General features: G+C 38.2%; 1 protein-coding gene across 1 annotated transcript; it reads left to right on the top strand.

Moving 5' to 3' along the window:
* Window positions 1-105: 105 nt before the first annotated feature.
* rbm27 (RNA binding motif protein 27) lies at window positions 106-17,459 on the top strand. The gene is made up of 21 exons (XM_055148204.1): window positions 106-309; window positions 1,195-1,313; window positions 1,407-1,534; window positions 1,628-1,707; window positions 2,009-2,214; window positions 2,911-3,204; window positions 4,815-5,039; window positions 7,039-7,206; window positions 8,010-8,159; window positions 8,241-8,388; window positions 9,141-9,294; window positions 9,541-9,774; window positions 10,242-10,367; window positions 11,047-11,172; window positions 11,255-11,329; window positions 11,419-11,595; window positions 12,382-12,486; window positions 13,909-14,136; window positions 14,656-14,739; window positions 14,817-14,936; window positions 15,099-17,459. Exons 1-21 carry the CDS (start codon window positions 251-253, stop codon window positions 15,189-15,191), a joined length of 3,099 nt encoding a protein of 1,032 aa, XP_055004179.1. The 5' UTR covers window positions 106-250; the 3' UTR covers window positions 15,192-17,459.
* The last annotated feature ends 1,919 nt before the right edge of the window (window positions 17,460-19,378 follow it).

Genomic DNA, 19,378 nt, shown 5'->3' with positions numbered 1-19,378 from the left:
ATTCTATTTAATCACAATTTGGTTAGCTAGGATGACAATAATTTTAGCAGGACCACCATTCGTTACAATATCATTCAATATATTCTTTACGACAGGACTTGTGTGTTGCCATGCCGTAAACCGTTTTGTACGAGCTGCCAGTAAAGACAGCATAGGCCTTTAAGCTTATAAATTGGTTGACGATGAAAGCTGGGTTATTTACACGCACTTTCATTTTAACGTTATAGATCGTGTTTTAGTCTTTCTCACGATGATCATAGAGCATGTGGACGCACTGAAGACGTGGCTTGCGAAACTCCTGGAGCCCATGTAAGTGTTGAAGTGAGATGACATTTAGCTTGGATGCTACGTAGCTGCGCTAGCTCGCTGTGCATCAATGAGTTTGCTAGAAAATGATGGCAATTTCTGCACGAGTTAGCCAGTGCCCGTGGACGCCTGCACAGTTTAGGACATACACGTTATGTACAAATATTGTTGAGAGTTCTGAAGCTTTTTCGCATGTTCGTTTAGGTTTCCATGGACTGTTTTGGAGTCCTTATAAACGCAGTTTCCCCGAAATAATGTAACTTTATACAGCTCTTTATACAGCTACCAACTACTTCAGATGCAATGAATGCAGTACTGCACTGGCAGCATGCTGTTTATATCTGAAAAAGAAGTGTCCACTTGCTGTGTTTGTACACATTTTTCGTATTCATTTTTCATGGACTGTAAACATGTAGCTACATGTAGTACAAAAACTACGATTTTATGATCACATGCCGTATCCAGGAGCGTGCTGATCAGTGGGAGGAATGCGTTTCCATATGTTCTGCTGATCACACACGACTCCTAGTTTATTAACGTTACATAATACGATTATGTGGACTAGTATTCAGTGTGCATATAAGAGTTAATCTACCTAATTCATATGCAAACAAACAATGCACGTGTAATCAAGAAATAATTACTTATTTGAAATTTTATTTGTAGCCAAATGAAATGGTTCAGGTTTGTTTTCTCAATGATCCTAAACAAACATAATGAGAAACTCCTTCAGCCAGTGCCTCTGGGTAACTGTAGAGCAGCATGCATCATCTTAACCCTAACCCAGGGACCTATTTGTGATATAAGGTCAAGATTTTGTTAGCTATTTCATAGCTGGATGATTACTATAAAACAATATGAAGCAATGTGATTCATGTTTGATTTCAGATGTGACGCTGACCCTGCAGCTCTGGCCAACTATGTGGTGGCTCTTGTAAAGAAAGACAAACCTGAGAAGGAGCTTAAAGCCCTTTGCGCTGATCAGCTTGAAGTCTTCCTGCAAAAAGGTCTTGATATTTTTTGTAAATTTTATTTCCTTTAAGCAATGAAAAGGTTGTACCTGAGTCAGCAAATGCATTGTTTTTTTTTCCTCATTACAGAGACTGTGGGATTTGTTGAAAAACTGTTTGAAAGCTTGACAACAAAAAACTACCTAGGAAATCCTCCTCCAAAGGAAACCCCTAAAGAAGATGTGAAGCAACCTGTAACTAAAACTGAGTCTGTGGAGGTAAAGAATATATTTTGTAGCATGATGAATTATATAACCATGTAGATTGTCTTTGTTTAGTTTATATTTTATTTTTGTCTTATTTCCCTTAAGCCTGAAATATCAGAAGAGGAGAGAGAAAACAGACGTCGGAGGAGTCCTCTGAGGAGCCGCTCTGACTTTAATGAATCCAGGTACAGGCCCCCTGTGGGAGCCCCTTATTTATAGGGTTTTATTTTAATCAGCTACAACAACTTTGTTGAAATATTGGCTTAAGCTAGAACCTCTGGCAGGCCTTGTCTAAATTTTAGATATTTCAGCATGATTTTATGTATATGCTTGACTATGGAATGTAAAGCTATACAGTTATCATAATAAAGTGAACAAGTTAATTTACTCTGGACTGATTTAAAGATCACCATAGTCTCAGCAGAATGAGAAAAACTTGATAATACTAAAAGTCATTAGTGCATTAAACTCTTTTGGAAAAACTAGGAGGGTAGAGGAGAGAAGACGTGATGACCGCAAACGTCGGGACTTTGATCGCCACGGGAAAAGCGGCAACGACTCCCACAGAGAGCGGGAGAGACATGAGCGTCGCCGTGGTAGCCCTCGGGGGCGGAGCTACAGCCGGAGCCGCAGTCGGAGCAGGAGCGGCAGCAGAGGGAAGAGCCGGGACCGGGAGCACCGTGGAGGTAGAGGTGAGAGAGGCACTCCCACACAAACAGCAACACACCAGGAAGAGTAGCACCTTCTGTCATTGCTGAGTCGCTGGTGTCAGGGGAAGACCGGAGCCACTGCCACATACACGGACTGGCTTAGTGGTTAGGGTGCATTTGTAATATCAGCTGTCAGTGTTTTTACAAATGAGGAACTATGCCTTTCATGCTCAACAACATTGGACATTTAACAGCTGGCCTTGGAACCCCTGTTACAGACAACATGAGAGGGACATTATAAATGGTAAGCCCGAGGACGTGGTACATGTTTTAGTGGTTTGTGCTGGTTGTATATGATCTGCATTTGGATTTGTTGCTGCTTTTCAGTTATTTCACTTCAGGTTTTCAGGACAACATTATGACTAATTTAGTATTCATGTGTTGTAAGGACTGCACAATAACAAGGGTTATTTTGTATAACAAGTTCAAGCATATCAACACAGAAACTGCTATGTTCTGCCTCACGTAATTAAAAATGTTATAAAAAAAAACCCAAACATCTATGTGATTCTGTAAGTACATTTGCAATGGGTGTTAGAAAAGTGTTCTAGTATCTTGGCATACATTTACTATTCTGTATTTTGATGAAGGGAATTATTTTGCATATCTTTATTTTACAAAATACTGTTTTCCACCTGCCTATTCTCAGACTAAATGTATTCATTTTTTCCTGCTTAGATTTTAAGCCCAAGTTTGATGTGGAGAGGAAGGACTCAGAAAACTTCACCACAGCCTCATCAGGGACCCCTTCACAGCAGCACCCATCACCTTTGCTCCCCACCCCACCACATCCATACTCAACTTCGAGCGGGGTGTCGGGGCCTCCGGGTGTCCCCGTGGTCACACCGGCTCACCTACCCGACAGCACCACAGACAGCTGGTCCACTTTCTATAGCAACCAGAGGCTGGACCCTGGCAAACCATTTGTCAACAAGACCACCCCACTCAAGCAGCGCTGCAGAGACTATGATGGTAAATATTTTGTGTGTGGGTGGGATTATTGCAACCCTCCTTTGGAGTTACACTCTGGCTTTTGCTGGAATCACACGCCTCTTTTTGGTAAATTATTATAATTACATATTTTGTTTACTACACAATACGTTCCTGTTAACTGTGTTCCACACGTGGTTACTTTAAAGAAGACTTATTATGCTTAACAGTAAGTTATGATTGTAAAATAAACAGGGATTTTACACATTTGTGTCAAGCCTCAATGCGGGACAATGCAGGACAATGCTGAATAACTCAAACTTGCTGGAATAATTTAAAATACAACTTTGTCAAAGCTAATGATGGGGGAGCTTTGTTATGACATGGTTAACAGCTTGTAAAACTCTATTAAACTTTTTATGTGTTTCATGTGAAGAGGTCACATTTTTATAACCTCTTGGGTATGGAAAATTTTAAAAAATCTGAGCTAACATTTTGAACAGTAGTTGATAGTTTTAGATTTTGCATAATGATCAAAATTAACAAAACCTAAACCAACACAAGTCAGTACAAGCTACTATATGCTTCACTGTTTAACTGAGCCACTGGGGAACATATTCAGATGAGCAGAGATGCACCTGTAGCTGTGGTACGATGGTGTTTTCATGTAAATGTCCTCTACACCAGACGATATAGTTACTCAGGAGAGCCACCAACTGCTTTGTCTAATCCCATCACTAATGACCACTGTTTAGCACAACACCTCTGCTCCACTGTGCAGTGCTCCTCTGAGGGAGGGCTAAACTTACCCTCCATCCCATAAGAAAACATAGCACAGCAGTAAGCACTGTTGTCGTTAATGAGGCTGTAGGGTGCACGAGATATGTGTCAAAAAATACAGAATTGTAGAATAAACTTGCCATGGAAGAATTAAAGATCTAAAACTCTAAAAAAAATGTTGTCACAATACTCAAAAATTCAATTTCAATATTAATGAATTGATTTGCAATATTGATACTTGCTCAAATTAGTATCTAGTTTTGATACTACTTTTAGTCTTGATTAGTATGATTCCCAATACCTTTGACAGCCTTTTGTGCAGAAACAATTTGATTTTGCTTGCTCACATTAATAAACATTAAACGTCTTGAATTCAGGAACTTGGCACGGCCCACCTGTCTTATTAAAATTTATCAAAAGAATTGTGTAGACCTTGTGATGTAGCTCTTTATAAGAATATTGTGATAGTTACTGAATAGATAAAAAATGGTCAGTACTTTTAACAAAACTCTTGCTCAATGTTTTGCAGATCTGCTACACAATGCTGCTTGGTCTGTGGGAAATACTAAATATGTATCAGAGTACAAAAATTTATTTTGAGCTGGTTAAATAAATAACTTCTATGATTCATTTTCAATTTATGCCAACTCTGCTACATCTAGAATGTGTTTCATTTTGCTATTTATCTATTTCATTGTATTTATTTATTTATTTATTTTTAATGATGGTGTATATTTAAAATTGTTTTTGCTATAATGCTGCTTTACACTTGTATCAGTGGCATAAATAAGATTTTAGTGTTATTGTTTATAGCTTTTTCTTCAGCAATATATCGCGCTTCTAAATGGTATATTTTTGTCCCTGTGTTTCAGAGAAGGGCTTCTGCGTCCGTGGCGACCTGTGCCCATTCGACCACGGTAACGACCCCCTGGTGGTGGACGATGTGAACTTGCCCAACATGTTGCCATTCCCCCCAGCGCCTGTACTCCCCCCGCCCCCTGGGATACCTCTGCCTCCCATGACAGAGCCCCCTCCCCCCCTACGGATCAACCCCATGCCCCCCTATGGCCAGCCACCACCTCCAGGGGTCTTCCCGGGTAAGTACCAAAGAGGTGCAGTCACTTGCACTGTAAGTAGTTTCAGATTCAGTCAAGTTGTGAATGCTGTTTGGGTGTAGGGCTGACCAATATGAGGGGAAAAAAAATATATTTCATACCTGTTTATATTGTGGTATTTTATCATATTACATATATTACTTATATATATTACATATAGCTCAATTCATTTGATTTGATTTTAACCCTGAAATGGCTACCTGTTAAACAAATCAAGGTTAGAGTAGCACTAAACTGTATGGAAGTATTGATGTGCCAGAGTTTTGAATTGGAATATTTCATGATGATTGAAATAACTTGAACAAAAAAATTTTATAAAAAATAGTCTTCTGCTTTTTGGCCTCTATGAGTATGGTGCCACCTGGTGTTAGCAAGTTCCCATAGTAACAGAATGTGCGGTGAACTTTGACCTGAAACTGGAATTTTTTTGTATCTGAATTTGGCAACTTGAATTTTGTCAGTCTGAATTAAAGATGCTGAAACATAATCACATTAATCCTTTTTTTCTTTTTGTCCAATAATTTCCATTTCAACAATTTTTTTTATTCAGGTTATTTCATTCATCATGAAATATTCTAAATCAAAACTTCTGGCACATCTATACTTCCATAAAACTGCGATATCAATATAGTGTGTAATTTCTTGCCTTCAACATTGTGACTAAAGGCCTATTTATGCTCCACGTTCTAGGCAAGATTTTTGTCCATCTATGTTGCTCTGTCTATAATATGGTCCATCTTCTCAGAACATGTGGAATAAGAGCATGAGAGCAGTACATGAACAGACCACTGGCGGCAGTAGTGAACACAGCTTTACAATGGAAGTAGAGGTCTGCGTGGGACAGAATTTTCAGTCCCGCCCGTGCCCGCAAAATATTCTAATTTTCATTTCCACCCTCATCTGTGATATTTTGTCCCGATCCCACCCACAAATCCCGGGGGACGTTCGCATTCTTAAGCTCTATCAAACACTGAGAAGCAGAAATGAATTGTTTAAAATGTGCAAGTTTAGGCTGCTTAAAATGTTTTTATTAATACCATAACAAAATATCCAGCACAAATTATGTATGATAGGCAAACATTAATCTTTTGTATATTTTACTTTACACTCATTTAGTTTGTGGGACTGTAGTTTATCGTCCCGCCCGCTCCCGCATTGTGCAGTCCCGCTCTCACCCGCAGTGAGCTTTCAAAATGTGTTCCGTGCAGCACTGTTTTGCATCAAGTCCCGCAGTGCAGGGCTCTAAGTGAAAGTTAAACTTTTAAAAGTGACTAGAACCAGCTGCAAAACAAATAAATGTTTCCCTCACTATATTTTTATGCACTCTTTTTCTAACAAATACAATCTGAAAACTGCTGTGTGTTGTTTATTTGTTGCTGTATTTTGTCGGTTTTGGTCAATTCTCAAACTGACTTTTAGGGCCGTCTAGTGGTTATTTAAGAAAATGCAGCCTTGATATTAGAAACAATTGGAAGTATAATTGCAGTGACGTTTTCTATACTTGAACTGTACAGATCTGCTTATGTACGAAAGTGGAGCATAAATGAGCCTTAACTCCTTCATTTGAGGTTGGACTGCAGATGTAAATTGACGTAGTATGGCATATACATTTCCTTCAATGCAGATGTTATTTGCCACATTATTCTCAAATATGGAGGTTAAAGTTGCATTATTGTAAATAGACTTTTGTTTGCTTTTGTAAAGACAATTAATCTGAAATATCTGAAACTGTGCCTTGATACAGTTTGGTCAGAAAGTGGTGCTGTTTTGAAGTTATGAATGTGAATTATTGAATGTGAAGATCACAAAAATGTATTAAGTGTAATATGTGAAATTTATAACTTGAAACATGTTTGGCCTTTGCTTATCCCACTTTGAACATTTGGGCCAATACTCACATTAACTTGATGAGCTGCTGTGACTTGATGAAGTGTTTTGATGATGACCCTGAGACATTAGCCTGGGCTTGTGTCTCCCTCAGGACCCCCACTGATAGTCACCAGTGGGATTGACACACCCAACCACCAATCGGCTCTCACTTCTTCTCCTCCCATTGGACCGCCTGGCGTTGGCCTGCCACCTCCTACTCTTCCTCCTCCTCCCTCGTCCTCCTCCGTTTCTCTGCATCCTCAGTTTGTCCAGTCTGAATGTAAGCACCTATTCAGATTGAGACCCGATTCTGTTTTTTCCTGTGAATTGCATCTACACAAAGCTCATTCTTTCATTTTTTTTTGTTATTTCAATTAACTATTATTTTACTGTTCAGTGTAAAATAAATCAGAAAGTAAGACAAATGCTATTTTGTTGTATTAGATTTTGAGTTAATTTTTGACGTGTGATGCTGTGTATTTGTAGTAACTGTTGTTGACCACAAGATGACACTGTTCATCAATTTCAGGAATGAAACGTTCTCCTGCTCTCATTATTTTGTGTGATCTGTCATGTAAAGTGCATATGACAGGTTTGATTTTTTTTCTAATTGCTAAATAGCTGTAATTAGAAATAGTGGTGAGATGAGTAAATATTTATCTTAGTTTTATATCAGTCAAGTGGCAGTTTATGGAAAAAAGTACCAAAATACAATAAGCAAAGGTGTTTCATTATAGAACCTTTTCTGTTAAACATTCATTCAGAGACTAACTAGTGTGCAATTTAGATTCAGACTCTTGTTAATTATTATTATGGTTGCTACTAGCAGTTACAGGATTATCTGCACGTGTCAGCTGTCATGTGCAGCCAGGAAGTAAAATTTATAAACTAAACTAAAATAAAATAAAACAGAACCTAGGCAAGATTTTTTAGTAAACTGAGGCAAACTGTTTACTAAGTTTAGTGAAATGAGGAGTCAGATCTGTCATATGCACTTTAATTTAAGGCCTCACAGTTTGGTGTAGTGATTTTGGTTTCATTTTCAGTTGTATTGATCTGCTGTGCTTGTGTCTGTGTGTTCAGATAACTATGACGCAGAGGGTTATAATCCTGAGGCTCCGGGCATGACTGGAGCAGGTCGCAGCGCCCCCTTTCGTCACTTCATTCCTCGGGTTCAGACACAGCGCCCAAACCTCATCGGGCTCACATCCAACGAGGGCCAAGGCAACAGAGGTACCACACAACGACCTCAATAAATATCAAAAAATAAAATGATCCTTACTCTAAATCTTGTTTTGTTTTGAATTTTAACAGCTGCCAACATAGTGATCCAGACAGAGCCCTCCTCCGGCAGCAGCACTACAGTACCAAACCGCTTCAGCTCAGAGCAGGAAGTCAGGAAGAGGAGCCTCGAGACTGGCCCAACCGACGGTCCACAGGCCAAGAAGCCCTGGATGGACAAGTAAGGCCAATACATTCACAACTTCAAGGAATGGACAGCAATGTAAAACTGTTTTACCACAAAACTCATACTCTAGTTGTTCAGTTTGTATTTGGATATTCCTATTCATTGAAAACAATCCCATGCCTCTCAGGATTATAAGGTTAGATTTGACCTTATTGAATACCTCAGGTGCGTTACTAATCCACTTCTCCTTCTCTTGTTACTTTTTGCTATATGAGTTGTCAGAACTTTACACTTTATTGTCTCAGAATTACCCAGAAAGTTGATAGAATATTGCCTTGACCATTTCCAATTTTATGTCAGAGAAAAATTCTAGGGTCTTGAAATTTGAGCAAACAGTTGCTTCCTCTTAGAGCTTGTAGGATCCTTATTTCTGTACAAGGTGACTCATAGGGCAGAGGCCTATCTTTTGTCTGGGACACAGGAGCAACTGAATGCTATTAAGTTACAACCACTTTGCCATAGCTGTTTCTGATATTACATGGCATAACTAGAGTTGGTCTTAAAATTTACCAGCATGGAGCTTATTTCCTCAGAATGAAAATATTGTCCCAAACCATCAGAAATGTTTAAACGTGTCTGAAGAAGTCTTAGTTGACGTTGCAAAAATGTAAGAAGTACTGCAAAGTGCAGAAATGTCTATTTATACAGATCACACTACAAATGCATTTGTCTTTGGTGGTATAGTAGATGGTATATAGTCAACACCTATTGTCATTTTATAATTTCTTTTTTATTATTTATTTTAGGCCTGGCTTCAACAACCAACACAAAGGCCCCTTTCCTAAGAGGAACCATTATATCAACACCAAACTGGAGGTGCGCAAGATCCCACGGGAGCTAAATAACATCACCAAACTCAACGAGCACTTCAGCAAGTTTGGTACCATCGTCAACATCCAGGTACAGACTTTAAGTTTCACTTTACATTAAAAAAGGGAACCAGTCTAACTATCTGGGATAAGATAGGACTAAACTTAGACTTAGCCAAAGGGTGTTCAAGACTAGACACCAATATAAAAGTTAAACAAAGGACTTGAACTGCAAAAAGTGACATGACAAATGACATTAAGAATTTGAAATTGAGCTTTATCGGTATACCAGTCTTGGAAAAAACAAATTACTGAGTAGTTCTCCTTGTTGGAGCAGGTGGTGTTTGGTGGGGACCCAGAGGCAGCACTGATCCAGTACACAAAGAATGAGGAGGCGAGGCGGGCTATCTCCAGCACTGAGGCCGTCCTGAACAACCGCTTCATCAGAGTGTACTGGCACCGAGAGCCCGGGGCCAACCACACAGGGGCCCCAGGGCAGGAACAGGGCACAGGACCCCAAACTGTGCCACCGCAACCCAACCATGGACCCCAGCACCCCACTGTGCATAAGGTATTACTGTTCATGTTCAAGACAATAGGGTTTGCTTCAGGGTTGATGATGCCTTTGTAGATTCTTGCATGAACAATTTAGCTGCCTACAGCTTATTACCCAATTATATGACATTTTTACTAGGAATGTATATTTATTATGATTTTTTTTTTACTTTTAAAGGAGCATGCAACATTTCTGATAGGAGATCAGCCACCTGCTTGTCTCAATGGAGATCTTATCGCTTTGCCTGAACTTGTCCATACTAAAGCATGATGCCTACAGTATCTATCTTGCATTTATTCAAGGGCTCCACAGATGTGTCTTGTTTTGCCCCGTTTGTCTCCATGGAAATGAATAGGTTTAATACGTGGTTGTGGAACATTCTTGGCAAAATGATGAAATCTCCTTGGAGACAAGAAGATGGTGGATAGTGCATCAAAATATGCCTATATCTAAATGGTTGTTTTTTGTTCCTTTGTCTACAGGGGATAAAGCAGCACAATGCAGCTGCCTACGTTTTGAACAAGACTGTGCATAAACCTCGGCCTCAGACCACAGCCGGGACGTCCGGTGTGAGCCCAGCGGACAGCGCCAGTCTTGAGCCTGCCCCTGTACGGTTACACCTGACCATCACCTTCATCTATACCAAATAAAGGCATTTTATACATAGGAAAAGGAGTAGTTAGTTGAAAGTCATAACTTGAGTTTAATATTGCAGAATATATGTGAAATGCTGGTAATGAAGATGCTTTTTATTTTTTATTTATTTTTTTTTTATTTTTTTTTAGGGGTTTTTTTGGTTTTGTTTAAGCATTTTGTATGTTTAGTGTAGTGGCAGTGTGGTGGATAGAAAAATTTGACCAGATGTGAACCACTTTTTATATATTACAAGTTTTTACACATTTTAAACATTTATAGGACTGAAACAACTCATCAGGTCAGTGGTAATACTGTTATTGGTATTTGGTCCATACAAAGACTCCAAGATATCCCATGTGCTTATAAAGGAGGCTTAATTACATCAAGAAATGAGTACACAAATGTCTGTTATTTTATTTACCTGTATTTAGGTTTTTATAATTTCCTCATTTAAGGCAGTTGTGAAAATATCCCTACACATACTAATACATCATATAGTCATGTTCATATAATTCACTTGATACATACATAGATACGCACATATTTACTTATTTTCTGTAGTACTGTTGATACTTTGTACTTTTGAGCACATTGACTTTCTTTATTTGTTTTTACTGCTCTGTGCTGTACTTACCGGCCTATCATTTGTAGGTGGCATCTGCTCCGACCAACTCTCAGAAAGCGCCCTTCGCTCCGACCTCCCTAAAGTCCTCCTCAAAGAGTCTGGGGAAAACAGCCAAAGTACTCATTGCACAAGAAGCTCTCAAGCAGAAGCAGGCAAGAACTTTTTAAGCTGACATTGTAACTTTTTTAATCTGCAAAATCATTATTATTTATTATCCCTTTTGCTCTCTTTTAGGAAGCATTAAAACTTCAGCAGGACATGAGGAAGAAGAAGCAGGAGATGTTGCAGAAACAAATTGAGTGCCAAAAAGTGAGTAATTTCTAGAAGTAACAGTTTAATTTTGTATATTATTTGCAGTGCTTCGTTCTTTTTATTTACGTAATGCTGCATTCGTTCAGGCCTTAATAAACCGTCTGGAGAAAAACAGAGGGATGAAGCCAGAAGAAAGAGCAAACATCATGAAGACACTGAAGGAGCTGACTGACAAAATCTCCCAGCTTCAGAATGACCTGCACCCAGTCGCTCAGGTCACCAGTGCCAAAGCCAACAACAACCAGCCCAAGAATAAAAGCGATGTAAGTTTAAAGTGGAACTAAACACTAAATCCACTTTTCTCCATGACTACACTGTCTATATGATGTTTTAACAGCATTGTCGACTATTCCTTTATTCCTTTATTCCTGCCATTTTAGTGCAAACTAAATACATTTACAGCTTTTTGGTCAAAAACACCTAAATTCAAGCATGTGTTTCAGTGGCCTATTTAGTAGTTGGCGACATCAGGAAAGACTTTTGCATGTCTATTTGGGTTGTCAAAAGTATCGAAAGTCAGATACTAATCGATGACTAAAACTAGTATTGTAGATAGATGCTCTTTCAAGCCACTAACTATACTGCAAAGAATGTTCACATAACAAATTTGGAACAGTCTCAACTTGAGTTTTAACAGAACTAGTGAAAGACCGCATGGTATAATAAGATTATTTTGTTTTGAAAATTTCAGCATTGACTAAAAAGGAGCTTTTAAAATTATCATTTGGCTATGAAAGTAGGTATTCTATTATATATTCTTTAGTATCAAAATTGAGTTTCAAAGTTTAGTATTGTGACCACCTTAATATCTATATTTTCCAACTAGACTTATTTTATTTAGACTTATATTTATTTTTTTGGTTGCTTTCATCTGCAGAGATTTGCAACATTTTGCAGTTCCCATAACAATGTTACTTTCAGGTCTTATATTAGTCATCACATAAATGCTGATATTGTTTTTCTCACAACACTTGTGATCTGAGAGTGCTAAGTCTTTGATACTGAATGCAATGTGCAGTACATTTGTATGTGACTCTGAATGCGTCTAGGCCCAGAAGGAGCTGCTAGATGCTGAGCTCGACTTTCACAAGAAGATGAACTCTGGAGAGGACACCACCGACCTCAAGAGGAAACTGGGGCAGCTACAAGTGGAGGTGCCTCTCGCTAACACACTACGCACGCACACACACACACACACACACACACACGCACACACAGGATGAGAAGACCACCAAACTGCTAACAAAGATGTCATTAATTTGTACATTACAACTAGTGACTACAGGAAATGTGTCCTCAAAATTCTTTTGAAGCATCACAAACCAGAAAAGCTACACCTTCATCTAAATAAGCAATCATTTGACAACCTGTTGCTTGAATTTATTATTTAAAGGCACTCTAACTTTTTTTTTGCTTCTATCAATTCCATTAAACTTTTCTATATTGCATTTGTTAAGAGTTTTCACTGATTGAAATGTCAAAGCACTACAAACATTTTGGGCAACAATGTCAGTTGAAACACATTTGGAAGATCACACTGCAAGTTTATTTCTTTTTGGTGGCATATAGTATATACATATACATATAGCCAACATCTATTGCCAATTAATAATTTTTAAACACTTTTTTTTGTAATTTCGACCTGGCTTCAATAACCAACACAAATGCCCTTTGCAGGGAAACACTGTACAAGGTCATCATCAGTGTCAAAGACCAGTCTGATCCCTGACTTTGTGTCAGTAACAGCCCTCCTATCCTGACATGTTCTTTCTCTCCTCCCCCTGGGTCTTAAATTAGTGCGACATTAAAAATGCATGTGGTCCCCGTCGTCCCAGGCCAACCCTCCTTCTGCGCATTAAACTTCAGCCACTTAAGAAAGCCCAGAGGAGCAGGCAACCAGTCCAAATCAGACACAGCCTCTCACTGTTGAGAACTGTCTCATTAAAGTTTGAGCTGTTAGTTCTGGTTCAAACTGTAGAGCGACAATTAGAGACCCAAGTGAAAGAGGGATGAGGGCGGAGAAAGTCTGGTTAAAGAGCAGGAAAAAAAGTAATCCTGATTAAAAACAAGTTATGTTTGGTACATTGCAGAAGACTGATGGAGATTGAAAATATTTGTTATTGTGTACAGAACCCTCCTCATCACAATATTATGTATGAGCATTCATGATTAGATGTGTGATGGGTCTTTTCCATCAAAACCTCATGCAAATAAGTAGGTACAAGATGAAATTGACAAGATTGTGCACACATGAGAAAAAGGATCTGAAATGTCACCAATGTTTTCACATTTTATTTGGACAAAGAAGGGTTAAGCTCTGGCAAGACATTTTGAGAGGCCTTAGTTCCAAAAAACAGTGGCTTTTTTGGAACAATTTTGGCTTTGTAGATTTTGCAAAGCCAAAATTGTAAAATGGACAATAAATGCATTATAAATTATGTCAATCTCAAAATCTTGTTCTCACAGACCCAATCTCGTATTTTGTGTGTAGAGGAGGGACAAGACACAAATTTCACGATTAGACTCCTCTTAACCTGTTTTTCTTGCCCAACTGACTTTTTCTGTTGTCTCCTTAGGCAACACGGTTAGGCCTGATCCGCTCTCCTTCAGGCCGGGGCCGGGGCAGAGGAAAGATGTCCGCTGATCACGGAGCAGGACACGTGGGGCGGGGCAGAGGACGCAGCCGGGACGGGCTGGGCAGGGGGGGCACCGTGAACCGCATGGTGGTGGACCACAGGCCCAGAGCTCTGGCCATCCTGGGGGTCACACAGGAGGAGAAGGAGGAGCTAATGCCGCACTTTGTGGTATGAAAAACTCACGAGAAAGTTGGAGGAAGTTTCAGGAATATGTTTGTATTTAGACAGTGGAGTTTTTGAAATACTGTCTGAGGACCCCCTTTTATTCTCTGGCTTTAACACTGCTCAAGTTGTATGTGGTCCTCTGTGTCTTCTATTTATTTGAATAGTTTTACCTTTTAGTTATTGATACATTTGCTTTTATTGGACCTGAGTAGTTTTATTGCTTTAAACTAGTAGAGTTATTAGTAGAGTTATATAAAGCCTTATTTTTTATATGTATTGTGTTGTGCAAAGAGGAATGGATTGCATTTAGAATTATAGTGGCAGTTGTTAGTCCCCAATGAAACAGGTAAGAATATCCCATGTTCAGTTCCCTGCGTGGGATCTTTGTGTGCACTTTGCATGTTCTCCTAATGTCTAGGTGGGTTTAACCAAAAACATGTTCCCAAATGTAAAAGTACAAATGGTGTTTGGTAATAATGGCTGCTATACACAGCTGATGCTGATTTTATTTTTTTCTCATAGAAATTTGGAGAGATTGAGGATTTGCGTGACCATGATGCCAACAGTGTTGTAATGACATTCAAAACAAGAAGTGAAGCAGAAAATGTAAGTTACAGAACTTCACCTGTAAACCGAAAGCACCAGACTTTTCAAAGTAAATTTTTCACTCTTTGAATTATCAGGCCGCCAACCAGGGAGCAAAGTTCAAAGGTCGTGTGCTTCAGATTTCTTGGTACAAGCCCAAGACCCCCTCCGTCACAACTGAACCCGAGGAGGAAGACGCCAAAGAAGAGGACAGCTCGGTATGACAAAACACATTTCAAAAGCTCAGATTTTATCTTGTGTGATTATGATCATCAAGCGAATAGCTGCTATCAGTGATGGGTTTCTTTGATGTTTAAAAAGCCAAAAACACAACAAAGCTAATCTAATGTGTGTGTGTTTTTTTTTTTCTCCCCAAACAGAAGGAGAGTGGCTCTTTTCTGGCGGAGGAGGAGGAAGAGGAGGAGGATGACGACGAAGATGACGAGTATGAGAGCAGATCCTGGAGACGATAGTGAAATACCCCTCCACAAAAAAACTGATCTTGTTTTGTGTTCAGTATTTTGAAGCAAAATTATTTTTAACACAAGTCTTTAGGTAACATCAGAAGACACAGAGGGCTGAATTATTTACCCTCGATATTAACACAAACCTGATTAAGATATCTCACTTTTGCTGAGAGTAGAACGTGTCTAAGTTGTCCTCATAGATATAGTACAAATCTATGTACGTTTCAGTGTGCTTACCAGACGATTCGTATCAGTAATGCACAACATTTGTGTCTACTGTGAATAGGTATTTTTATACATATTCTGTATTTAAACGCCATTTTTGAAGACTTTTTGTCCCAAGTTTTAGGGACACACCCATTCCATCACAAATTCTAGTAAGAAGTAAGATTTTTATTTTTCCACAAGTGCACTGTGCAGTACCTGAAGGAGATTTCACACAATAGGTATAATATGACCTCTAAAAACATCCATGTACATTTCTACTACCCACTACTTTGCTTGCCGTTTTTGATAGCACTAGTTGCATGCTCATTTCCAGTACATTGAATACAGTCCCTTAAGCCAGCGCAGGTACAGAAGGATCCCAGTGCAATAGACAACACTGACGTTTACAAGTTCTCCACTCACATCTAATACGGTTTTATAGGAAGCTTTCTCCCGTTCATGAAGCATCTTTGTGCACTAGAATATTGCGGTAAAGTCTGTTCAATAATATATAGTCATCCCCTAAAATCCACACATTTCTTCAGTACACAAGAGTTCTGAAAGTTGAGAGTTCTGTGTAATTGTTAGAAAAGTACTACTGACAACAATCACTTTCCACAATTGTCTAGTGCATAAAGTATGTGTTCACTCTGTCTGTTTGGTATCTTACACTTCTTTCTTAAGTCATACGAAAGGCCTGTTAGGACATGGTCATCTCACGTGATCTAAAGACAGGGGTTTGAATGTAAACGTTGTTGATTTTAATATATATAATTTTGCCTTACAATCAGCAAACGGCTGAATTTTTACAAGAGTTAACATTTACTTTTGTACATTTTGTAAATGCTTGAGAGAGTAATTACTGTTGTATCTTTTTGTTGTTTTAATATGTCAGGTAGAAATGCAAAGCAAGAGTGTCTCTGCTTATTTAAATTGAGTGCTCCCTTTTTTTTTTTTTTTTTTTCGCATACTCACATTTTAAGTTGCACAATATTCATCTGTGGCAAATGGAAGACACAAGAAGCTGACTCACTCTGGGTGCATGCAAATAAATCCAAATATTGTGGGAAAGTCTAAAACGTTTATCTTACATAATTACTTAGGCACAGTGTTTTTTTTAAAATAAATAAAAATCTACACACATAGGTTATACATGCAGTATGTTGGGTTGAAAACAAAATCAGAAAACCTACTTTCCAGTGTTTTTATGGCAAGATGAATTTTATTTATTTATACAGAGGGAGATATTCCCCTATTATCTGGGCAGTGGGACAAAGTGGTAATATAACCAGCAATCCTCTGGTTAGTGAGCAAACTGCTAAACTTCCTTCTTCACTTTCAAACTCAATCAAACTTTCCCACAATATTCTGATTTCTTTTGCATCTGTGAGGCTCAGCATGTACACTGGTTTCTCTATACTGTATACTGTAAGCTAGTGTTCCTGGGATGTTCAATGAATAATGATAAAAAAACACAAGAATATCTATTAATCTAGAATTCGGTCTCCCTTAGAATGCATATTTTGCTTTATATTTCCAAGACCCAGAGAACACTATCTACTTATCTACTTGTTGACTGAAAATCTGCATAGCATCTCTTAATGTTTGGATTTTGTTGTTAACAGTTTCACAAGCTGATTTTAAGTAATACCATTATTGGACAGGGCTCTTGCTTGTGAAGATACAGAGGTCTTTGATTCAATTTTGTATAACTCCTGTATGCTACTGCTATCACAATAGTGTAAAAATGTGTAATATGTTTATTGGACAATAGTTTTTTGGATATGTTACTGTTTATATTTGCAGGATGTGGACGTATTTTCTTCATGTATTTTGTTTGTAAAAATGGATTTCTAATTTACTAGCATGTTTGCTTTGGGCAATAAAGAGGGAGGAATGGGATGCTTGAAACACATGAACGAAAAAAAAAAAAGAAAATTCAAAAGATTTTTTAAATTGGACCAAGAAAAGATTGAGAGAAAAAAAAATAAATGAAATATTGGAAAATTTAAAAGATGAAAGTGAAAAAAATGCAAGCCAAAGCATTCCTGATAATATTACTCTTAACTCTGTGTGGTGTCCTTTCTTTTTTAAATAGTTTGTCGTTATATTGGAGTGACGGTAGAGTGTGTGTCCATTGATCCAAAGGCTGGTGGTTTGAATCCCGCTTTCAGCATCACATTTTTTGTGGTCGTATCAGATTGTCAAAGCCTGATCCCGTCAGATCTCAGAAGCTAAGCAGGGCTGGACCTGGTTAGTGCTTGGATGGGAGACACTGGGAAAACCAGGAACTACAGGGGGGGGGCAGTTGAAAAAACTGTTGTGTCCTTCAACAAGGCACTTCATCCACATTACCTTGTATGAAAGTGGTGTGTGTTCGGAACCAGATTTGCAGCCTCGCTTCCATCAGTCTGTTCAAAATAGCGCTATATAAATATGATGCATTATTATTATTATTATTATAACATCATTGATAGATTGTTATGTCCTAAGGCAAGACACTTAACCTGCTTCGCCCCTGGTGTCTGTGGTGTATGAGTGTGACTATTAAGTGTAATTTATAACATCCAGCTGGTGGCTAAAAGAAGTTTAAAGGATTAGAATTCACAACTGCATTGGTTTTGAGGAGTTATGATTAGGAATGAAACGATATCCAAATCTCTCGATATGATATTCTCACGATATCCATCTCACTGTGCGATATTTATTGCGATATTTTGTAGACGCAAAAAATAATAATACAAAATTGTGAGTAGGCTACTTTTCTCTCGTCATCCAAAAATCCCAAATAAAAAAGATTTTTAAAGCAGGGATCTCCAACCTGTCGCTCGGGAGCTACCAATAGCTCCCCACCCCATTTCAAGTAGCTTGCCAAGGGATTTCTGAATTAACTAATTAAAGTAACAAATTGCTATCTAACTTTGTGCACTAATAACTGGATAAAGGTTTATGTTTTATATCTAGCTGTTCCCCATCTAAAGCTTTCCTATGCTACCGTTAAATAGGGTGATCAGACTTCCCTATTTACCTGTGACAGTCCCAGTTTTGAGCTCAGCAGATTTATCCAAAACCAGTGATTTGTCCCAGTTTTATACAAGAAATGTCCCATATGTCCCTATTTTTGACCGATTTGATCCAAACCAGGACTAAACTAAGACTAAACAAAAATTACATCAGGTCTAAAACAGGACTATCACATTTTTTTGACTAATTCAGATCCCTGCCAACAGTAAAGAAGAGCATAATTTATCATCTGTTTAACCAAAATACAGAAAATGGCAATAAAGTGAAAAGCGGAGTGTCAGAAGTTCCTCAGATTATGTTACACACTCTTTTCACAAGTTTATTTAGACCAACCATCCCAACGAGGGTGAAGTTTTTAGCTCTTTGGCATTTTCTTTTTGTACAGGTGGAAAAAGGTTGGAGATCCCTGTTTTAAAGTCTGTCATAACAGTTATTTCAGCATGTAGATTGGACTGAAACAGAGCAAAGCATCATGGTCTATGTAGTTCTCACAATTTTTTTAGCTGTTGCTGCACCAAAACAAATCATTTAGGATGTTATTGTGATACTTCTGATGATACGATATCACTACATTTCAATTATTACATTTCTAGTTATGATATTACATTTATTATAGAATAGAAAAGTACTGTTACTGCAATAATAAATACTTAGATAGGAGTACAAGTAAAATGAAATATAACAGTAATCACATCTGCATGTCAGGCACTTTGGAGTACTTTTAGGAGTACAATGTAATTTTTCTGGTGGAGATTCTGATGCTTATTTATCTTTTTTATTTATATACAAAACACACAGACAGTTCATCATGACTGAGTAAGAATGAAAGTATTTTGGAGCAATAAAAATATGCCTGTAATTGAATAAATGCAGAGCAGACAGGTTTAATGCTACATTGTGGAATAGTCCAAGCAAAGCAAGAACATTTCCATAGAGACAAACAACTTTAAAGCCACTGCACT

The sequence above is a fragment of the Boleophthalmus pectinirostris genome, unplaced genomic scaffold, assembly GCF_026225935.1.
Source record: "Boleophthalmus pectinirostris isolate CB_2022bp ecotype Guang Dong unplaced genomic scaffold, ASM2622593v1 HiC_scaffold_12, whole genome shotgun sequence".
Classification (NCBI taxonomy): Eukaryota; Metazoa; Chordata; class Actinopteri; order Gobiiformes; family Gobiidae; genus Boleophthalmus; species Boleophthalmus pectinirostris.
The sequence above is the reverse complement of the archived record's forward strand: the minus strand, read 5'-3'. Positions and strand labels throughout refer to the sequence as shown.

What these genes read in the sequence shown, in the direction of transcription:
- rbm27 (XM_055148204.1), top strand. Translation starts at nt 251, where the DNA reads ATGATCATAGAGCATGTGGACGCACTGAAGACGTGGCTTGCGAAACTC. An exon ending in TCTGACTTTAATGAATCCAG is followed by an intron (nt 1,708 to 2,008) that starts GTACAGGCCCCC and finishes TGGAAAAACTAG; the next exon opens with GAGGGTAGAGGAGAGAAGAC. An exon ending in GCGCTGCAGAGACTATGATG is followed by an intron (nt 3,205 to 4,814) that starts GTAAATATTTTG and finishes CCTGTGTTTCAG; the next exon opens with AGAAGGGCTTCTGCGTCCGT.